The sequence below is a fragment of the Octopus sinensis genome, linkage group LG8 (assembly GCF_006345805.1).
Source record: "Octopus sinensis linkage group LG8, ASM634580v1, whole genome shotgun sequence".
NCBI lineage: Eukaryota > Metazoa > Mollusca > Cephalopoda > Octopoda > Octopodidae > Octopus > Octopus sinensis.
The window spans coordinates 91,816,542-91,835,336 of record NC_043004.1 but is presented as its reverse complement, the minus strand read 5'-3'; the positions used below and the strand labels follow the sequence as shown (position 1 = coordinate 91,835,336).

The 18,795-nt window shown below is 40.2% G+C and overlaps 1 protein-coding gene across 2 annotated transcripts in view; it reads right to left on the bottom strand.

Moving 5' to 3' along the window:
* Positions 1–11,168: 11,168 nt before the first annotated feature.
* Positions 11,169–18,795, bottom strand: part of LOC115214877 — a 134,366-nt gene continuing 126,739 nt past the window's right edge. For both annotated transcript variants that reach the window (XM_036505590.1, XM_036505591.1), the window contains exons 7-8: positions 15,526–15,701; positions 11,169–11,465 (exon numbers count right to left, since the gene is read on the bottom strand). In XM_036505590.1, coding sequence (XP_036361483.1) covers positions 15,526–15,701 — 176 coding nt within the window. In that variant the 3' untranslated portion in view covers positions 11,169–11,465. The remainder of the gene's footprint in view (positions 11,466–15,525; positions 15,702–18,795) is intronic.

Below are 18,795 nucleotides of genomic sequence, written 5' to 3'. Positions count from 1 at the left end.
CCTTCTGTTCCCATAGCTTATAGCACAACCATAAAAGAATCATATGAAAATCTGAAAGCAATTCTAATATGCACACAGTATGATGACCATACCTGGCATATTTGTGCAAGATTTTAAGGTTGTGGCCATGCTTACTGGCCTACATCTTGGCTATACTAAATTTTGCTGCTTCCTGAGCTTATGGAATTCCAGAGAAAGAGCTGAACATTATATATGCAAGGATTGGCCGATCCGAGATGAAATTGAACAAGGAAAACACAACATCATGCACAAACCACTTGTGAAAAGTGATAAAACATTTTACCACCTTTGCATATTAAACTTGGTTTGCTTAAGCAATTTGTGAAAGCCTTGGACAAGGAATTCTCTGCATTTGCATATCTTGCAGAAAAGTTCCCTTCCCTGAGTCAAGCTAAAATTAAAGAAGGTTTCTCCATAGGTCCCCAAATTTGAAAAATTGTACTTGATGAAACCTTTATCACACATTTCAAGAGAAAAGAGAAGCTTGCCTTTGAGTCATTCAAGAAAGTTTGCGATAACTTCCTGGGCAAACATCGTTCAGAAGACTATGTGTAAGTTGTGAATGATCTGCTGAGTCATTATCATGATATGGGATGTAACATGTCTCAAAACGTTCATGTGCTTCACTCGCATTTGGATTTTTTTGCGGAAAATCTTGGTGATGTGAGTGATGAACATGGCGAAAGATTCCATCAGAATATTTCAGTGATGGAGCGACGATTCAAAGGAAAATGGAACCCTGGCATGTTGGCAGAATACTGCTGTGGTATAAAAAAAAAAAATCACACTCAGCACAAGAGGTTTAGAGGGACAAAAGTTGTTTAAACTGACAGGTGTGTTTTTAATTCATAACCAATATATGTTTTGTTATATCAACTAAATTTTTGTTTTGTTTTTCGTAACTTTCAGTATTTGCAATGTTGTGTTCAATACGCAATATTATGCAGTATATTATAAAACGTATGGTTCATGGTACAGGAAAACGGTGCCTAATCTGGAGAAATAAAGATCAGAATCAGAATCAGGACAATTTTTTGACCCAGAAACAAGTCTTACTTAACTTGTACTTTTTTGAAACTGAAATTTGTTGCACAATGTAATCTACAAAGTCTAAGTGAAACATTTCTAACTAAATTCCTTGTAATAACCTTTGGATGATTACGGAAGGAGCTAATTAGTTGATTAGTTGATGGTTTATGGTATGGGAAATATGAATCATTGTGTAAGTTGAGGGTAATATCCAAACAGTCGGCTTTAATTATATCATCTTCGGAAACAATGCTTAAACCCATGTTTCGGGAAAATTTAACCAATCTATTTTTAACCCTTTGTAATTTTTCGTTAGAAACATTTTGAATGTAGAGTAGATGTACATAATCGCTACGATATAGATCTTCATTGATGTTTAGGAATTGGTCAGCCATTTCATAAAGGATATATATACCGACCAAATCAGCCAACTGTGCTGAGTCAGAATTGTATATATATATATGGAGATATATATATATATATGGATATATATATATATATATATATATATATATATATATATATATATGGAGATATATATATATATATATATATATATATTGTAGCCTCAGGCCAACTAAAGCCCTGTGAGTGGATTTCGTACACGGAAACTGATAGATGACTGTTTTATATATGTGAATATTTCAGGGTGTGTTTGTGTGTGTGTGCGGTGTGTGTGTGTGTGTGTGTGTGTGTGTGTGTGTGTGTGTGTGTGTTGTGTGTGTGTGTGTGGATGCATCATTACGATCAGATAGTAAATCAAATGTTTAATAATAACCTCAGTTACTTCCCTTACTATGGCTTTCACGTAAGTTATAGTCTCGATAGTTATCTCCCCCCTTATGCGATTTTTCAAACTTGTTTTGCATTTTTAATTATTACCTACGGGAGACCACTCATGTAGTGTCGTTCGATTTAATATAGAGCTTTTTGTTCGGGATTTAAGGTGTCACCGTTGATGACTTACATATATGTAGCGAGAACAATGTTTAATACAAAGGTATATTCTTGACATGGCAATTCGATAACTGATACGATTAAATTCTTGACCAAACTGACAAACTTGTCAACGCGAAAATAATCCAACTGTGCAGGTATAAATATGTTATTGTGCAGTTTGTTCCTTCTCGAGCCACGCCTGGCTCATAAGGGACGGTCTCCCGGTTTCCTTGGCGTATAGGTTCCCCACCTGGACGGGACGCCAGTCCGTCGCAGGCGGACTTCAAGATGCAGGAAGAAAGAGTGAGAGAAAGTTGTCAGCAGAAGTTCGCCATTACCTCCTGGCGGAGCCGCGTGGAGCTTAGGTGCTTTCGCTCATGAACGTAAACATCGCCCGGTCTGAGAATTCGAACCGCGATCCCTCGACCGCGAGTCCGCTGCTCTAACCTCTAGGCCATGTGCCTCCACATTGTGCAGTTTAGGAGCTTAAAAATGTAAGTAAATATCCTGAAAGAGACGATGACATTTCATAATTTCATTAAAAGAGAACTAATGAGCGGCGAGCTGGCAGAATCGTTAGCACGCCGGGCGAAATGCGTAGCCGTATTTCGTCTGCCGCACATGTGTTCGTGAAGTAAGAATTGCTGTTTCGTGGTGTTAATATTGTTAACAACTGTTGTTTCTTGTTAAACTGTTGAATAACTTAACTGTTGGAGTTTTCAATTGAAAACACTTAGTGCTTGTGGTAGCACGCGTTGTTCATTCCCCCTTTGGGGGGAAGAATGTCGTCTAGCATGGAGCCTACCGTTGGAGCAGAAATACTTGTTTCTCCTGTTGAGAGGAGGAAATACATGTCCGGCGAGGAGCCAACTACAGACAAGGAAATAGGGGTTTCCCCCGCTACAAGAAGGAATAGCAGAAGGATAATATATTTGATATTTTTGGAGATGTGTCTGAGAGCTCGTCAGAACTTTCACCAGAAGAGTTTCCGACTTTGCCAGAGAACAAAGGCATTGTGTCGAAGAGAATAATTGATGTGCCTAGCATCCAGATAGAACCAAAAAATGGAAAAAAAAGTTTTGCGTTGGCTGCTGGGGGTGGAACCCAGATACTGTCGACGAATAAAAGCGAAATTATGAAATACAGCAAAATGATGGAAATAAATGACAACAGTGTGAAAATTGAACCTCCGCAAAAGTTATTACAGGAAGAAAAGCAAAAAACAATAATTTTCAAAACATATTGTCTACAAAATAGAAAAATTGAAAGAATGTCAGAAGAGAAAATAGAAAAGTGCTTAAAGCCAATATTGGGCGACGTAGTATTTCTGAGAAGAGGAAAAAAATTCGGAACGGTGGAAGTAAGGTTCACCAATAAAGAAATAGCACACAAGAACTCAGTGGAAACGTTGAAAACGAACGACGTGGAGTTAATACCCTATTATATGGGGATGAGGACGTCGCGAATAAAAATTACAAGGGTCCCGCCAGAGGTCGAACCTATGTGGTTGTTGGCGGCAGTCCTAATCAAAGAGGTAGAAAAAATTACTCTCCTCCAGGCTACCGCTACGGAAAACCCACGCTGGGATGGTAAAACAATTAATCTTCTCATTCAAGCGGACCCTAAAATAATTCAAACAATTCCTGAGACAATTGAGGTAGGGGAGGAGAACCTCGTGGTGTTTGTTGAGGGCCGAAAACCTCGATGTTTTTTATGTGGTCAATTAGGCCACATTCGAAGGAACTGCAAGGAAAATGAAGAAGAGGAGGAAGAGGAGAAAAAAGACAAAGAGGAAGAAGATAAAGAAGAAACAGATGAGAAAAAAACAACAAACAAAAGAAAAATACAACCAGCAACCCAGTCGAGAGCGGCGACTACTACAGAACAACGACCAAAAAAGACTGCCAGAAGAGAAAAGAAGAAAAAGGCATAATAGCCGTATACACTAAAGATACTGAGCTCATGAGAGACATTCAACTCATAAAGACTGTAAAAAAAATTGATAACCTTTCAGAGGAATTTATCAATTACGACATATATGAAGTCTCAAATAAGACTTATAGAATTCTACAAAATAAGTACAGAAAGACTGTATCTTCATTGAGATTAGATTTTAACAAGTCGATATTTCATGGATTACCAGCTCCGATCCCGCGAGAAAAGGAAAAGGTGGAGATTCCCCCTCCACCTGATAATTCTGTGTCGGTGGTGAGACGGGATTTTGACAAATCTATTTCCCAAGACCGTCCACCTCCGACCCTGGATAAAAAAAAGGTGAAGGGTCCCCCTCCACCGGACAATCCTAATTAAACAGGTAAGTGATGGCTATTCACATTGGTTGTTTAAATGTTCATGGCCTGTTGTCAAGCTGGAAGCAAGGACGCTTTCTGAATGACATCAGGTCGAGAAATTTGGATGTAATTGTTGCAACGGAAACCCGGGTGAAGGGGCCAAGAGATCTGCTCCCCCTCCTGAACGGCTACGAGAAATACGTTTCTCCGAGTCGGGCGGGAGGTGGGGGTGGGGTGTTGGTCCTACTAAAAAGAAACCGGGTAGCCGAGAAAAAGTTGGTTTTTTCTGACCCAGAAGGCAGGCTGGTCGTTCTCGACTTGACATTCAGTTGTGGCAAGACAATCAGGCTGGTCGCTATTTATGCACCAAACATTATTGGCCCGCAAACTGAATATTTTCGTGGCCTAGGAAAGTTCCTAGCCACGTCGCATTCACTAGTAGTGTTAGGAGACTCTAATACAATATGTGCAGCACACACAGATTGTGTTGGCTCAAACTCGAACATGAACAGAAAATGTAACACAGGCTTTCGGGATCTGCTAAGTCAATTTCAGCTAGCAGATCCATATAGGTTGGAGCACCCGAACACTCCACAGTGGACGTGGTCAAATAGTGACAGGTCTACCAGAACATATCTAGATAGGATTTTAATTAGAGAAAAAGATAAGTCCATAGTTGAGTGTCCACAGTTTTTTCTAGTCAGCTACAGTGACCACAAGATGGTTACCTGTAAACTGACGGTAGATAAGTTGCATAGACAGGGATCTGGCTACTGGAAACTCAATACGTCCCTTTTGGCGATTGAGGAGTACAGAAAGCGGATCAAGATGTTAATACAGAGGGCATTAACAGGTACCATCATTAATAACAAATGGTGGTACGCCCTAAAAAGAGCCATCAAATATGAGTCTATTAGGTTTAGCATAAGTTTAGCTAAGAAGGGACGTAAAATAGGAGATGGTCTAGTTAAGGAACTAGAAGAAGCCTGGAGGACTGGTAATACAGACCAAGCGAGGGTGAAAAGACTGGAGTTAAACCAGCATCTTGAAGCCCACCACATGGGAAGTATTACCAGAGCTAAGTTACGTGCAATGGGAAGTGAAGGAATCAAAGCCGCTGGATGGGCCCGAGTGGTGGAAGCTCGGCAAGGAAATAGTTCCTCTATTCGGTCTTTGACGAATCAAAATGGTGTCTTGATAAACGAACCCGAGAAAATGTGTGAGGTCTTTCGGGAGTACTTCGCCCAGCTGTTCGGGGTGACGGCGGTCCTGGTGGTGGGAGAGCCCTCGAGGACTTTCTTACCGGGCTGCCGTGCCTCTCGGGCTCGGATGCGGAGTCTTGCGAAGGGCCAATCACACTTGAGGAGGTGATGGAGGCTTTGGCCGATTGTAAAGCGGGTAAGTCACCGGGACTTGATGGTCTTCCGTACGAGCTGTATAAATGTATGCCAGACTTGTTCGGGCAACTACTGACTGACGTGTACGTGAACTGGAAACAGAATGGGTTTATCCCCAGATCTGTGCGCCGGGGAGTAGTGACGTTGGTCAGAAAGGACCCGGACAAGGGGGACGTTCTAGAGAATTTCAGGCCCATCACTCTGTTAAACGCAGAAGTGAAGATTTTGGCCAAGGTTCTAGCAAAAAGGTTGGCGCGTGTCGCGAATGGTATAGTCGGGGAGGCACAGACATGTGCCATCCCAGGCAGAACCATTCAGGATACCCTCCATCTTATTCGCTATACCATAGAGAGGTTTGGTAATAAATCTGGCAAAGGTGGGGCATTGGTGCATTTGGACCAGTCTAAAGCTTTTGATAGGGTTGACCATCGATACCTAGCGACTGTACTTGCGCGGTTTGGCCTGGGCCTTGGCTTCCTCAGGTGGTTTATCGCTTTGTACCACAACATTGACTCGATAGTTCGGGTGAACGGTTTCCTTTCGAAGCCGTTCTGCATCAGACGCTCGGTTCTTCAAGGATGTCCGCTTTCACCACTTTTGTATGTGATGGCTCTCGAGCCATTACTGCAAAGGTTGAGTGGCATCCCGAGAGAACCAGGACTAGAGGAGTTTGTTACGGCTTTCGCGGATGATATCACTATCAGTGTAACCACAGTGGCACGCCTACGTGAAGTAGGTAAGACTATTGAGGCTTACGAGGAGGTAGCAGGAGCAAAGATTAACCGGGAAAAGTCGGTCGGCTTGCAGCTCGGCACCTGGGTTGGCAAGTCGATGCCTTCAGACAGTGTTGTTAGGCGCTGGACGGAGGGACCGGTTAAGTTGCTGGGAGTCTGGTTTGGACCAGGCCTCCAGATAGAGAAGAACTGGACGGAGGTATTGAGCAGGGTGGCTGCAGTAGTCAAGACCTGGTCTTGGCGGTGGCTATCCCTGAAAGGGAGGGCGGAAGTGGCCAATGTGTTTATCGCATCGGTCATTACCTACCGCCTGACTGTCGTGCCCTGTCCGGATTCGTGGTTGATCAGGTTGGAGAGACAGCTCTTTCGCTTTTTGTGGAAGGGCAGGTCGCCACTTGTGAAACGCTCTGTCTGCTGTCAAAAGCCTTTAAATGGAGGTTTAGGGATGCCTTGGTTAATGATGCGCAGACATGCGTTGAGGTTGAGGCACCTCTGGATTCTCCTGGATAGTGAACGGGTGTGGTCTCCGCTGGCCAGACAAATGTTCCCTGAGTTCAAGAGTTTTTGCGAACAGGAAGCCTGGTGTTCTCGTAGACCGAGGTCGAGTGAGTGGCATAAAGAGTGCCGTAAGGCCCTCTTGCTGTTCCGGCGCTCGGGCAACGCCAGCGGATTTTATATAGTGGGTTGGTAGAGTCTGAATGCGACGATGGCCTGGGGTCGACTCTAGGTCTCGGATTTATTCAACTGGACAGCTTGTTTCATCGTACATTCGGGTTGAGAACGTTGGACAACTTCCAAAAGTCCTTAACCTGGCAATGCTACAGAGGTGCCTTGCCCGTTTGGGATAAGCTCGCAAGACATGGTAAACGTCAGTCGCCGACCTGTCCAAGATGCGGTGGGGACAGGGAAACCGTCCCTCACGCTATTGTTCAGTGTCCGGAGATAACTGAAATGTGGGCTTATGCTGAACATCTGTTGTCCGGCGAAGGAAGAGTACGGCTGTCGACTGAGTCAATTATAAAAATTGACCCACCGGGAGTTCTAACGAACGAAGGTAAGAATTGTTTTCTCACGGTTGTAGCAATAGCAAAAGAGGCTGTATGGAATACTAGGATAAAAGGAATTAAGACAGGCAACTTTATCTCTGGTGACAATTTACGATCCTTTTTTTCTTTTCATTTGAAAAGGAAACTGTGGCTGGAGAAGAGGTGTCTGTCAGAGTGTACGTTCCAAAAGAGATGGAAGTATGTTGCACGAGTGTTGTGCGTGCAAGGAACCGTGTGAATAGACGAGGAAAAAAAAAAAAAAAGGAAAAATAAAAAGGTATCAGCGGTAGATCGGGGCTTGTGGGATCGGAGCGTAACTTGATCATCGCTTCATTTGTATTGTTTTTGTACTGTGTATTCCATTCGATTTTTATGTATTGTATTTTATTTTTGATGTCACATTTATGTAAAATCATATCGATTCACTGATCCCATCAGTTGTACTGTCCATATCTATGTTTGGCCCCCGGTGGGCAATAAAGAAATTCGTATTTCGTCTGCCGCTACGTTCTGAGTTCAAATCCCGCCGAGGTCGACTTTGCCTTTCGTCCTTTCGGGATCAATTAAATAAGTACCAGTTATGCACTGGAGTCGATATAATCGACTTAATCCGTTTGTCTGTCCTTGTTTGTCCTCTCTGTGTTTACCCCCCCCCCTGTGGGCAATAAAGTAAAATAAAAGAGAACTAATGAAATCCCTTAATGTTATATCAACAGAAGTACCTCATTACGCGTCTACAGACACCTTCATGTCTAGTCCTCTCAAGTGTTACCTTAAGTATTTCAAAATTTGCAAAGTGTTTAGGTGGTTGGGGGAGTAGTTCGAAAGCAGACATCAAAATCAGGAAGGCAGAAGTATGAACAGCCTCTCACAAACTAAAGAAGCTCTCAAACTCTAAATTGTCGGGGCAAATCATAATCAAGCTGTTCATTGTACCTGTCGAATCAGTACTATTATATGGCTGTGAAATATGGACGCTAGCAAAGAAATTACCAAACGGGCTAAAGCGATGTTACACAAGGATGCTAAAAATGGCCCTAAATGTGAAATGGCAGTAATATATGGCAAACGAATGTCTTTATGGAGACCTGCCGAAAGTTAGTGACAAGATCAGGCAAAGATGGCAGCGATTATCTGGTCACTGCGTGCGTCACCCTGAACTGGATGAATTCAAATTAGTCTTGTAGAACTCACTTCATGGTGGTGTAAGAAGAGGAAAACGTCGTTACACATACATCGGCAATTTACTTGCAGATACTGGTCTGGAATCTATCCAGGACCTCGAGGCAATGATGGTGGACCGAGAAATGTGGTGAGTGGCTTTTGTTGCTGCAGATTGGAACCTGGCCATGATAATGATAATGATAATGATAATAATAATAATAACAATAATAATAATGATAATAATAATAATAATAATAATAATAATAATAATAATAATTGTGGTACACCGTTCCAATGTAGTTGCTTCTTTGTCGTCGGCATTAACACGTATCTGAATAGTTAATCTTTAGCGAGTGATTGAGCTTCTTCATCCTGATTTGAGCGAAGAGTGTCGATGCTTGAGGTGGATGTTGAGACCAAAGGCGGTATAGAAGAGCCAAAGGCACATATCGCAGGGGTGGGTTGACGGTGGACGATGAAATGCGAATTGCTCTCTGTGTCTTCGACGTTTGATCTCTGTTTCTTGATGTCTATTATTTTTCATCTAGTCCGTTCCCTTGACGATGAAATACCACCACTATGGATGGTCCTTAGGGATTGTCTCCCAGGTATTTGGGCTGATGGAACGGGGGAATAGAGTGGCACTGAGCTGATCTCAAAAACGGAATTTGGGTGCTCTGCGTGGTCTGGTGCCCGAGACCAGCTCCACAAATCCAGTATAAATATAACTATTTTCATCTTATATAAAATATATATACGGTTTTCAAGTTACATTGATTGTGATCGTTAGATTGCTCATATGAAACAGATCGGATATCACTGTGTTCATTACGAGTCCATTTCCTTCCAAACTTTTGTAAGCTCCTCAACTGCATGTTAACCAATTAGCATCCATAATAAGGAAACGACGCCAATACCACGTTACACAATATCGAAATACAAACACAGCATTATACTTTATTACGTGGCACTACACAACAATATTCGAGCCAAAACAACAAGGTTGATATGTGACTATTAAATCTACAACGGAAGAAATTTGGGAAGAAGGATAGTCGATTACATCAACCCCAGTGCTCAGCTGGTACTTACTTTATCGATCCCGAAAGGATGAAGGGCAACGTCGACCTAATGCACCAGCTAGCACTTGGGCTTTGAGAAAAGTGACAATATGAGAGCAAACTTCGGAAAATTTGCCCTTAATATGGGAATAAGGGTAGTGCAGAAAATATCTATAGTAGGTGCAGCAATAATTTATCCTGAAATTCCTTAATACAAATTAAGAATAGATATCAGCTGAAAAATATTTTTACACAGAAGGTACAAAATGCTCCTCGTCCTAAAACAAGAGTTATGGTTCGATAGGGAAACATAATTAAACTTGTCACAACACCAACGCCATGAAACGGCAAAGATATTTAAGCTGATCGAATTATTCAGGCCAATAGACCAGATATTGGGGTTAGAAAAATCACTTTGACAAAACATGCTTAACCTTAGATTCTAGTAGACTGCAACATCTCTGTAAAATCGCTTGTAAAGTAAAGTTTATAAAAGTACCTTGAAATAGGGTCTTTAAAATGTGGTATCCAAGTGCGACAACTATACCTGTAATAATCGGAGTTTTGGGAATATCAAACGGCTGTCTGAAACACTATTATCAAATACCCGGAAATGTAAAAGTATCATAGCTACAAAAAATTGTTCACATGAGTAGAGTGCATATCCCAAGAAAATACTTTCAACCTGAGAATATTTGAATCTTTTAAAATCTTTTAAAATAGCAAACATAACAACAGATTTTTAATGGAATTTTCTCCGCATTTGGTCTCCTTTTCTTGAAATATAGCATCCATAGTAAGCGTCTAAATTGCTGTTTGTTGAAGTCACTGGATGAGACTTGCAGCAACTCGTATAAAACAAATCAATAACAATGACGCAAACAACAACAACAACAACAGCAGTAATAATAATATTAATGATAATAATTATTATTATTTGAAATTTTTGCCACAAGTGTAGCAGTTTTGTGGGTGGAGATGAGTCGATTGCATCGACCATAGTGTTCAACTGGTACATATTTTATCGACCCCGAAAGGAGGAAAGGTAATGTCGATCTCGGCGGAATTTGAACTCAGAATGTAGCGACGGGCGAAATTCCGCTAAGCATTTCGTCCGGCGCGTTAACGATTCTGCCAGCTCGCCGCCTTGATGATGATGATGATGATGACAATAATAATAATAATAATAATAATAATAATAATAATAATAATAATAATAGGGACCGTTTGAGCGGGATGGGTTACTCAACCTGAAGAAAATTCTAACTGGGCCCCACCTGCAAGGTCATGTGCTGTTTATCTTGATATGAAATCACCATGTCGCGCACATATGGTTGTGATGCATGTGCCTGGTGTACCTTTATCAGACAGGTAGTCATGATGGGTATATTGGGCTTCGTATATTTTACCCCAGTGTCACTTTGATGGCATGAACTGCTCTCTCACTCAATAATAATAGTAATAATAATAGTAATAATAATAATAATAATAATAATAATAATAATGTCTTTATTTGTGATAACAGTGGCGGATGATACACTTACAACGAGATTTATATAATATCATGAATGAGATAACATGAAAAATAACATAAAGAAAAATGAGATGTAACCTCCAGATAAGAGAGATCCCCATATGGGCCAAACAGGGAACCCCGCCGATCACGGATTCATCTTATTGCTGAGAGTATTGCAGCTGATAACAGTATTTATGAAGCTTATGGTATGATTCTGGAAAGTTTCATTTTGGGAATTCAGGTTGCTTGGTTTACAGCCGTAGTTACCTGTAATGTTATGCAAAGAAATACAACATCAGACTTCTATATTTATTAATATCAAAATTGTTTTACATCAACAGATATAAATTTCAACATACAAGGGAGACAATTTTTGCTGTTATTCATAACGGACAGATCAAGATCAAATAGACCTGTTATCAAATACCGTCCAGCTGCGATCATCGTCTCTTCTTAGGTTTCTGCTTAAGATTACACCACCCAACACAGCTTTCCAATAATTTCATGAAGGAATCATTGTTATTTTTAGCAGGTCAACCGACCACCTAGAAACTCCAGTATAGTCTCGCGTGGCTTGCGGCTGAGTGGTGAACGTGGCAACTAACCAACAATACTTGGTTTTAGATGTTATCTTAAATCAACCGCAGTCGGACTAACGTGTGATCAACGGCGTTCCATTCGTGGTAATACTGTCGATCCAATCATTTTTATGCACAGTGTAACTAGGACTACATTAATCCAATGAAATGGTACATATTCTAAACAGCTGAAGCTAGATTCTTATTGCGAAACCTTTAAAACAAGAGACCGAAAGAAATTTAATACGTTGCCTAGTTTCACACCATCATCTGCCCCTGGAATGCTTTTAGTGGATTTCACACAATTTTAAACTTTTCATTCGGATCTTCTGACTAAAGATAACTTCCTCTCTTAACGCACCAACTTTGGTGGCCCTGAAAACAGGGGTAATACCTCTCCTCTGACATAAGACACGCATGTGTGTTGAATGAAGAAGTTCATGTAAAATTTTTTTTTTTAATTCTGTGGTCTCATTTTTGTTGTTGTTTTCAGTTTCATCTTTATTGCTGTAGTTTTTTTTCCATTTGCCTTACCACAGGGATCTGTTCTTGGTCCCCTTTTATTTGTTGCATATGTTAATGACATAGATGCCAACTTAAAGAATGTCACAGTGCTGAAATATGCAGATGACTTCAAGCTGTACCTCGAAATAAAGAGGTCAGATCCTGTACACTATAGATCTCTATTGCAATCAGACCTGGACACAATGCAGCAGTGGATCATGGACTGGCAACTCAAGCTGGCTGTGGACAAATGTACCATCATGCATTTTGGGAGGAAAAACCCAGCGTCTACCTACTCCCTCTACAACACTAATCTCAAAAAGTCTTCGTGTGAACGTGACCTGGTTGTTATTGTTGACCAATTTGAGTTGAACAAAACGCATTGCTAAAATTGCCAAGAAGGCTGAGGGTGTCTTGGCATCACTCACCAAGTCCTTTGCGAGCAGCTCTCCGGCTATCTATCTGCGGCTTTATATAGCTATGATGCGACCTCACCTGGAATTTGCATCACCGGTCTGGAACCCCTATCTTGCCCAGGATATTAATCGTCTGGAAGCCGTTCAGCGATGTGCAACCAAGAGAATACCCTCCATCAGGCATTTGCCATATTCTGAACGCCTTCCTTTCCTGGGTATGGATACATTGAAACGCCGACGTCTGGCAGCTGACTTGATAGACACCAATAAAATTATTAACTATCTTACAAACAATAACTCTGAGTACCTTTTCAAACTCCATCTGTCTAACACCCGTGGACATGTTTACAAAGTCAGAAAACCGCACAGCTCCCATGACTTTCGGAAACATTTTTTCACGCTAAGAGTTGCTGAAGCATGGAACAAACTGCCGGCATCAGTTGTTAGTTGTAGGAGCACTGCATCCTTCAAAACTTCCATGCTTCCTGAGATTCGTCAACACTGCACCTGATTTTCTCCCCTCCATACACACGCAAACATGTATCTGACTCATACACTGTTCACTTTTCAGACATTTCTACATTATTGTATGTGCTTTATACGCACTTTTGACAAGTTGTGGTGCACCTGAGCACTGTATACAATAATTTCATTATTATTATTATTATTATAATAATTTTTTCTACTATAAGTATGAGGCCTGAAATTTTCGGGGAGGAGCTAATCAATTATGTCAATTTCCAGGTAAAAAAATAAGAGATAATGAGTCAGCGAGAAAGCTTCTTCTGGTTGTAAGACCTGCTAAACATAGCAGTAAAATCATCTCCCTACTACATACCAACGTTTAAAAAACATAGCGAAGAATAGTTTGGAAATATAGTCCTAGTTACATTGCGTATGGAAATGAATAACCGTATTGTCATGGCTGGAATGATTTTGATTATATGCTTATCCGATCGATGCTGACCCAAGGATAAATACCAACAACAGTAACACAGCAGAGAAAGCAAGGAGCAATTCCAAACAAACAGTTAACTTAAATTTAATTTTAGGCGCAGGAGTGGCTGTGTGGTAAGTAGCTTTTTAACCAGCCACATGGTTCCGGGTTCAGTCCCACTGCGTGGCATCGTGGGCAAGTGTCTTCTGCTATAGCCTCGGGCCGACCAAAGCCTTGTGAGTGGATTTGGTAGACGGAAACTGAAAGAAGCCTGTCGTATAATATATATATATATATATATATATATTATATATATATATATATATATATATATATATATATATATATATATATATATATATATATATACATATATATATATATATATATATATATATATATATACATACATATATATATATATACATACATATATATATACATACATATATATATATATACATATATATATATATATATATATATATATATATACATATATATATATACATATATATATATATATATTATATATATATATATATGTGTGTGTATGCCAGTGGTTAGGGCAGCGGACTTGCGGTCGGAGGATCGCGGTTCGATTCCCAGACGGGCGTTGTGTGTGTGGTATTGAGCGGAAAAACACCTAAAAGCTCCACGAGGCTCCGGCAGGGGATGGTGGTGATCCCTGCTGTACTCTTTCACCACTCTAAAGGCGGTGGTCCAGCATGGCCGCAATCAAATGACTGAAACAAGTACAAAAAAAAAAAAAAAAAAGTATGTATGTGTGTGTATATGCTTGTGTGTCTGTATTTGTCCCCTAGCATTGCTTGACAACCGATGCTGGTGTGTTTACGTCCCGTACATAGCGGTTCGGCAAAAGAGACCGTAGAATAAGTACTGGGCTTACAAAGAATAAGTCCCAGGGTCGATTTGCTCGACTAAAGGCGGTGCTCCAGCATGGCCGCAGTCAAATGACTGAAACAAGTAAAAGAGTGAAGAGTAAGAGTTTTAAATTTGGTTTCATGTTAAATGTCTATTTGAAGAAAAAAAAAATCTATTTTAGTTTTCACCTGAAATATACCCTTAATGACATTTCATTTAGTACAAGACTGGTATTTATTTTTATGGAACCAGAACGGACGGACGACAAATGCGACCATTAAAGTATTTGATTCGGGAACATAAAGTGACGTAACTGAATTCAGAGAGAGCTTGCTCGTTGATGAATAAACACACTAGTAAATGGCGAGTTTGAGGTTCAATTTAGTCTAGCTATTCACTACAGGAATTGTTTCGTGAATTAACTTTTAACCCTTTTAGCCTGCGGGAACGCTTTAGCAGGTTTGATTTCGTTTGGCTATATACTTGGAAGGTGCAAAAACGGGTAGGCATGTGGCTTGTTTATAGTTCGCTAATTGTCAGAAGCATCGTTAGTTTCAGCTGTAAACACAAACAAAAAGAGGGAAAATGTCGTCACCGTTTTTGAGTCATTCAAAATCGGACCCGTTAACCCCTTACCCAACAATTATTTTGAAAATAAATGTATTTTTTAATTGTTTTATTTTACTATGTTTTGAATGGTGATTTCTAGGTATATTTAAAACCTTATTTATTATGAATTTTAATTCAATAATATTGATTTTAAAATACCGCTTTGGGCAGAAACGAGTTAACCCGTTTTTAGACGAAGGAACTCGTTTGCTGTCGATTTTGGCGAGTCTATCTTTTGACGAGTTAACTCGCTAGAGATAGAAAAAAAACGAATTCGGTCAAAACGCATATATTCGTTTCTGCCGGGTAAGGGGTTAAAGCGTTCTCGCGAGTTCAAAGAGTCAAAGCTCTTTCACCCTCACCCACAAAAAGAAGAAAATATCTACGGGAATACTTACCTAAAACTGGAGGCGGGTTATGGAAAATCGGTTGACAAAATTAGATTTTTGAATGAGTAATATACCTAATACAATTATAACGCATAATGACAGAACTAACAGCACACTTAAAGCGACGACGGCGGAGGAAGGTTCCACGGGGGCGACCTTCTCTGGCGTTTCGTTTCGTGGGGAGACTGAAAGAAAAAAATAAGATAAAATTGATACACACACACATATGCATGCATATATATATATATATATATATATATATATATATATATATATATAATATATATATATATTATGTATGTATGTATATGTGTATATATATATATATATATATATGCAAAAAGGGTGGAATATAATTAATTTAATAAAATTAATAAATTTCACCTAGTAGATTTATCGGTATGGAAAAGACCATATTTGGTAAGGGTTATAATAATTATAATTAAGGGTTAATTGCAACAAATTGCTCAAAACCTCATACCGGTATGTGGTTTTGAGCTACTTGTTGCAATTAACCCTTAATTATAATTATATATATATATATAATATATATATATATATATATATATATATATATAGGCCGATACCTCACAATGCTTCATCAAAACTACCTCATTTTAATGTATATATATATATATGTATATTTGTATGTAACCGGTATATGCAATTGAGGGAGTATTTCAATTAAAATAGTCGATTAAAATCTATATATCATACTAAATGCATACACAATGTCAATAGGCCAATCAATGCAGTATTTGTCCTGAGATGACATCTATTTTGGACTCGCTGAGTTAAAAACAAAATACATCAGAGGGAGATAAAAATTCGTTCCAACAGCGGTCAGCGAGAACGCCAGATGCATTTTGACCTTTTGGATATGCCCTCAGTCACCAACATAAACGGACAAAAAATTATACGTAAATCTTTATTTGAATTTAATACTGCCTGAAATGCGTATGCTAGATAAGGTGGAAGCACTCCGTCGGTTACGATGACGAGGGTTCCGGTTGATCCGATCAACGGAACAGCCTGCTCGTGAAATTAACGTGTAAGTGGCTGAGCACTCCACAGACACGTGCACCCTTAACGTAGTTCTCGGGGATATTCAGCGTGACACAGAGAGTGACAAGGCCGGCCCTTTGAAATACAGGTACAACAGAAACAGGAAGTAAGAGTGAGAGAAAGTTGTGGTGAAAGAGTACAGCAGGGATCACCACCATCCTCTGCCGGAGCCGCGTGGAGCTTTAGGTGTTTTCGCTCAATAAACACTCACAACGCCCGGTCTGGGAATCGAAACCGCGATCCTATGACCGCGAGTCCGCTGCCCTAACCACTGGGCCATTGCGCCTCCACGCTAGATAATGATTCACAGCATCAATGAAGTTCTTTTAATTCACTTTTTCTTATATCAGAGAAGAGTAATGGAGCGGGCTAGGTAGATAAAAAACAGCAACTATAATAATTATTCCATTTTTTGGTCAGCAATTTCGAGGAGGGTATAATCGATTGCATCGAACCTAGAGTTCAACGAGTACCTATTTTATTGACCCCGAAAGAAGGAAAGGAAAATGAAACCGGGGCGGAATTAGAACTGAGAACATAGGGACTGACAAACTACTACAAACCATTTTGCCTGTAGTGCTAACGTTTCTTATTTCTTTACTGCCCACAAGGGCTACACACAGAGGGAACAAACAAGGACAGACAAACGGATTAAGTCGATTACATCGACCCCAGTGCGTAACTGGCACTTAATTTATCCACCCCGAAAGGATGAAAGGCAAAGTCGACCTCGGCGGAATTTGAACTCAGAACGTAACGACAGATGAAATACCTATTTCTTTACTATCCACAAGGGGCTAAACACAGAGGGGACAAACAAGGACAGACAAACGGGTTAAGACGATTATAACGACCCTAGTGTGTAACTGATACTTATTTAATCGACCCCGAAAGGATGAAAGGGAAACTCGACCTCGGCGGAATTTGAACTAAGAGCGTAGCGGCAGACGAAATACCGCTAAGCATTTCGCTCGGCGCGCTAACGTTTCTGCCTGCTCACCGCCTTTAAATACCTATTTCTTTACTACCTACAAGGGGCTAAACACAGAGGGGACAAACAAGGACAGACAAACGGAATAAGTCGATTACATCGACTCCAGTGCGTAACCGGTACTTAATTTATCGACCCCGAAAGGATGAAAGGCAAAGTCGACCTCGGCGGAATTTGAACTCAGAACGTAACGGCAGACGAAATACCTATTTCTTTACTGCCCACAAGGGGCTAAACACAGAGAGGACAAACAAGGACAGACAAACGGATTAAGTCGATTACATCGACCCCAGTGCGTAACCGGTACTTAATTTATCGACCCCGAAAGGATGAAAGGCAAAGTCGACTTAGGCGGAATTTGAACTTAGAACGTAACGGTAGACGAAATACGGCTACGCATTTTGCCCGGCATGCTAACGTTTCTGCCTGCTCGCCGCCGTAACAAAAGTTATGATAATAAGTACTATTGATAATTAGAAAACTTTGAAAGGAGATAGGCTCAGTAGATTGAATCTATCCAGGCACGCAACTTCTAGTTTATTTTGTCGAGCACTAAAAGATGAAAGGCAAAGTTGGCCGCGGCAGGAATTGAAGTCAGAATGTAAAGAGCCAATCTAATTCTCAGCCCTTAAAAAATCAACACTAATTATAGTTTCTGATTTAGGTACGAGGTCAGCAATTTTGCAGGGATGAGGTCAGTCGATTAAATTGAACCCTAATATTTGGTTGATGCATTATTTTATGAACTACGAATGAACGAAAAGCAAAGTTATTTCGGCGGAAGAATTATCGCCTATTCACCGCCATAAACAACAAATTCTTTCTCAGTTTTGGCACAAAGCCAGCAACATTTTCAGTGGATGGACTACGCTAATTGCATAAACCACTCTGGACTGGTATGTTATATATCCCGAACGGATGAAAGGCAAAGTTGATCTCGGCGGGATTTGAACACTTGACGTAAAGAGCCGAGAGAAATGTCTCTAAGCATTTTGTCCAATGCGCTAACAATTCTGTCAGCTCGTAGCTTTAGACAAAAGCATTCATAATAATGATAATTCTTTCAAATTTAAGGCAGGTGTTAAGCCGTTTACATCAATATCAGTGTTCGACTGGTATTTATTTCATCAATCCCAAAGGATGACCATCAAATTGAGCCTGTTTTAATTTGAAATCAGAGAGTAAAGAGCCAAAGGATATGTTGATAATAATTTTATTCAACT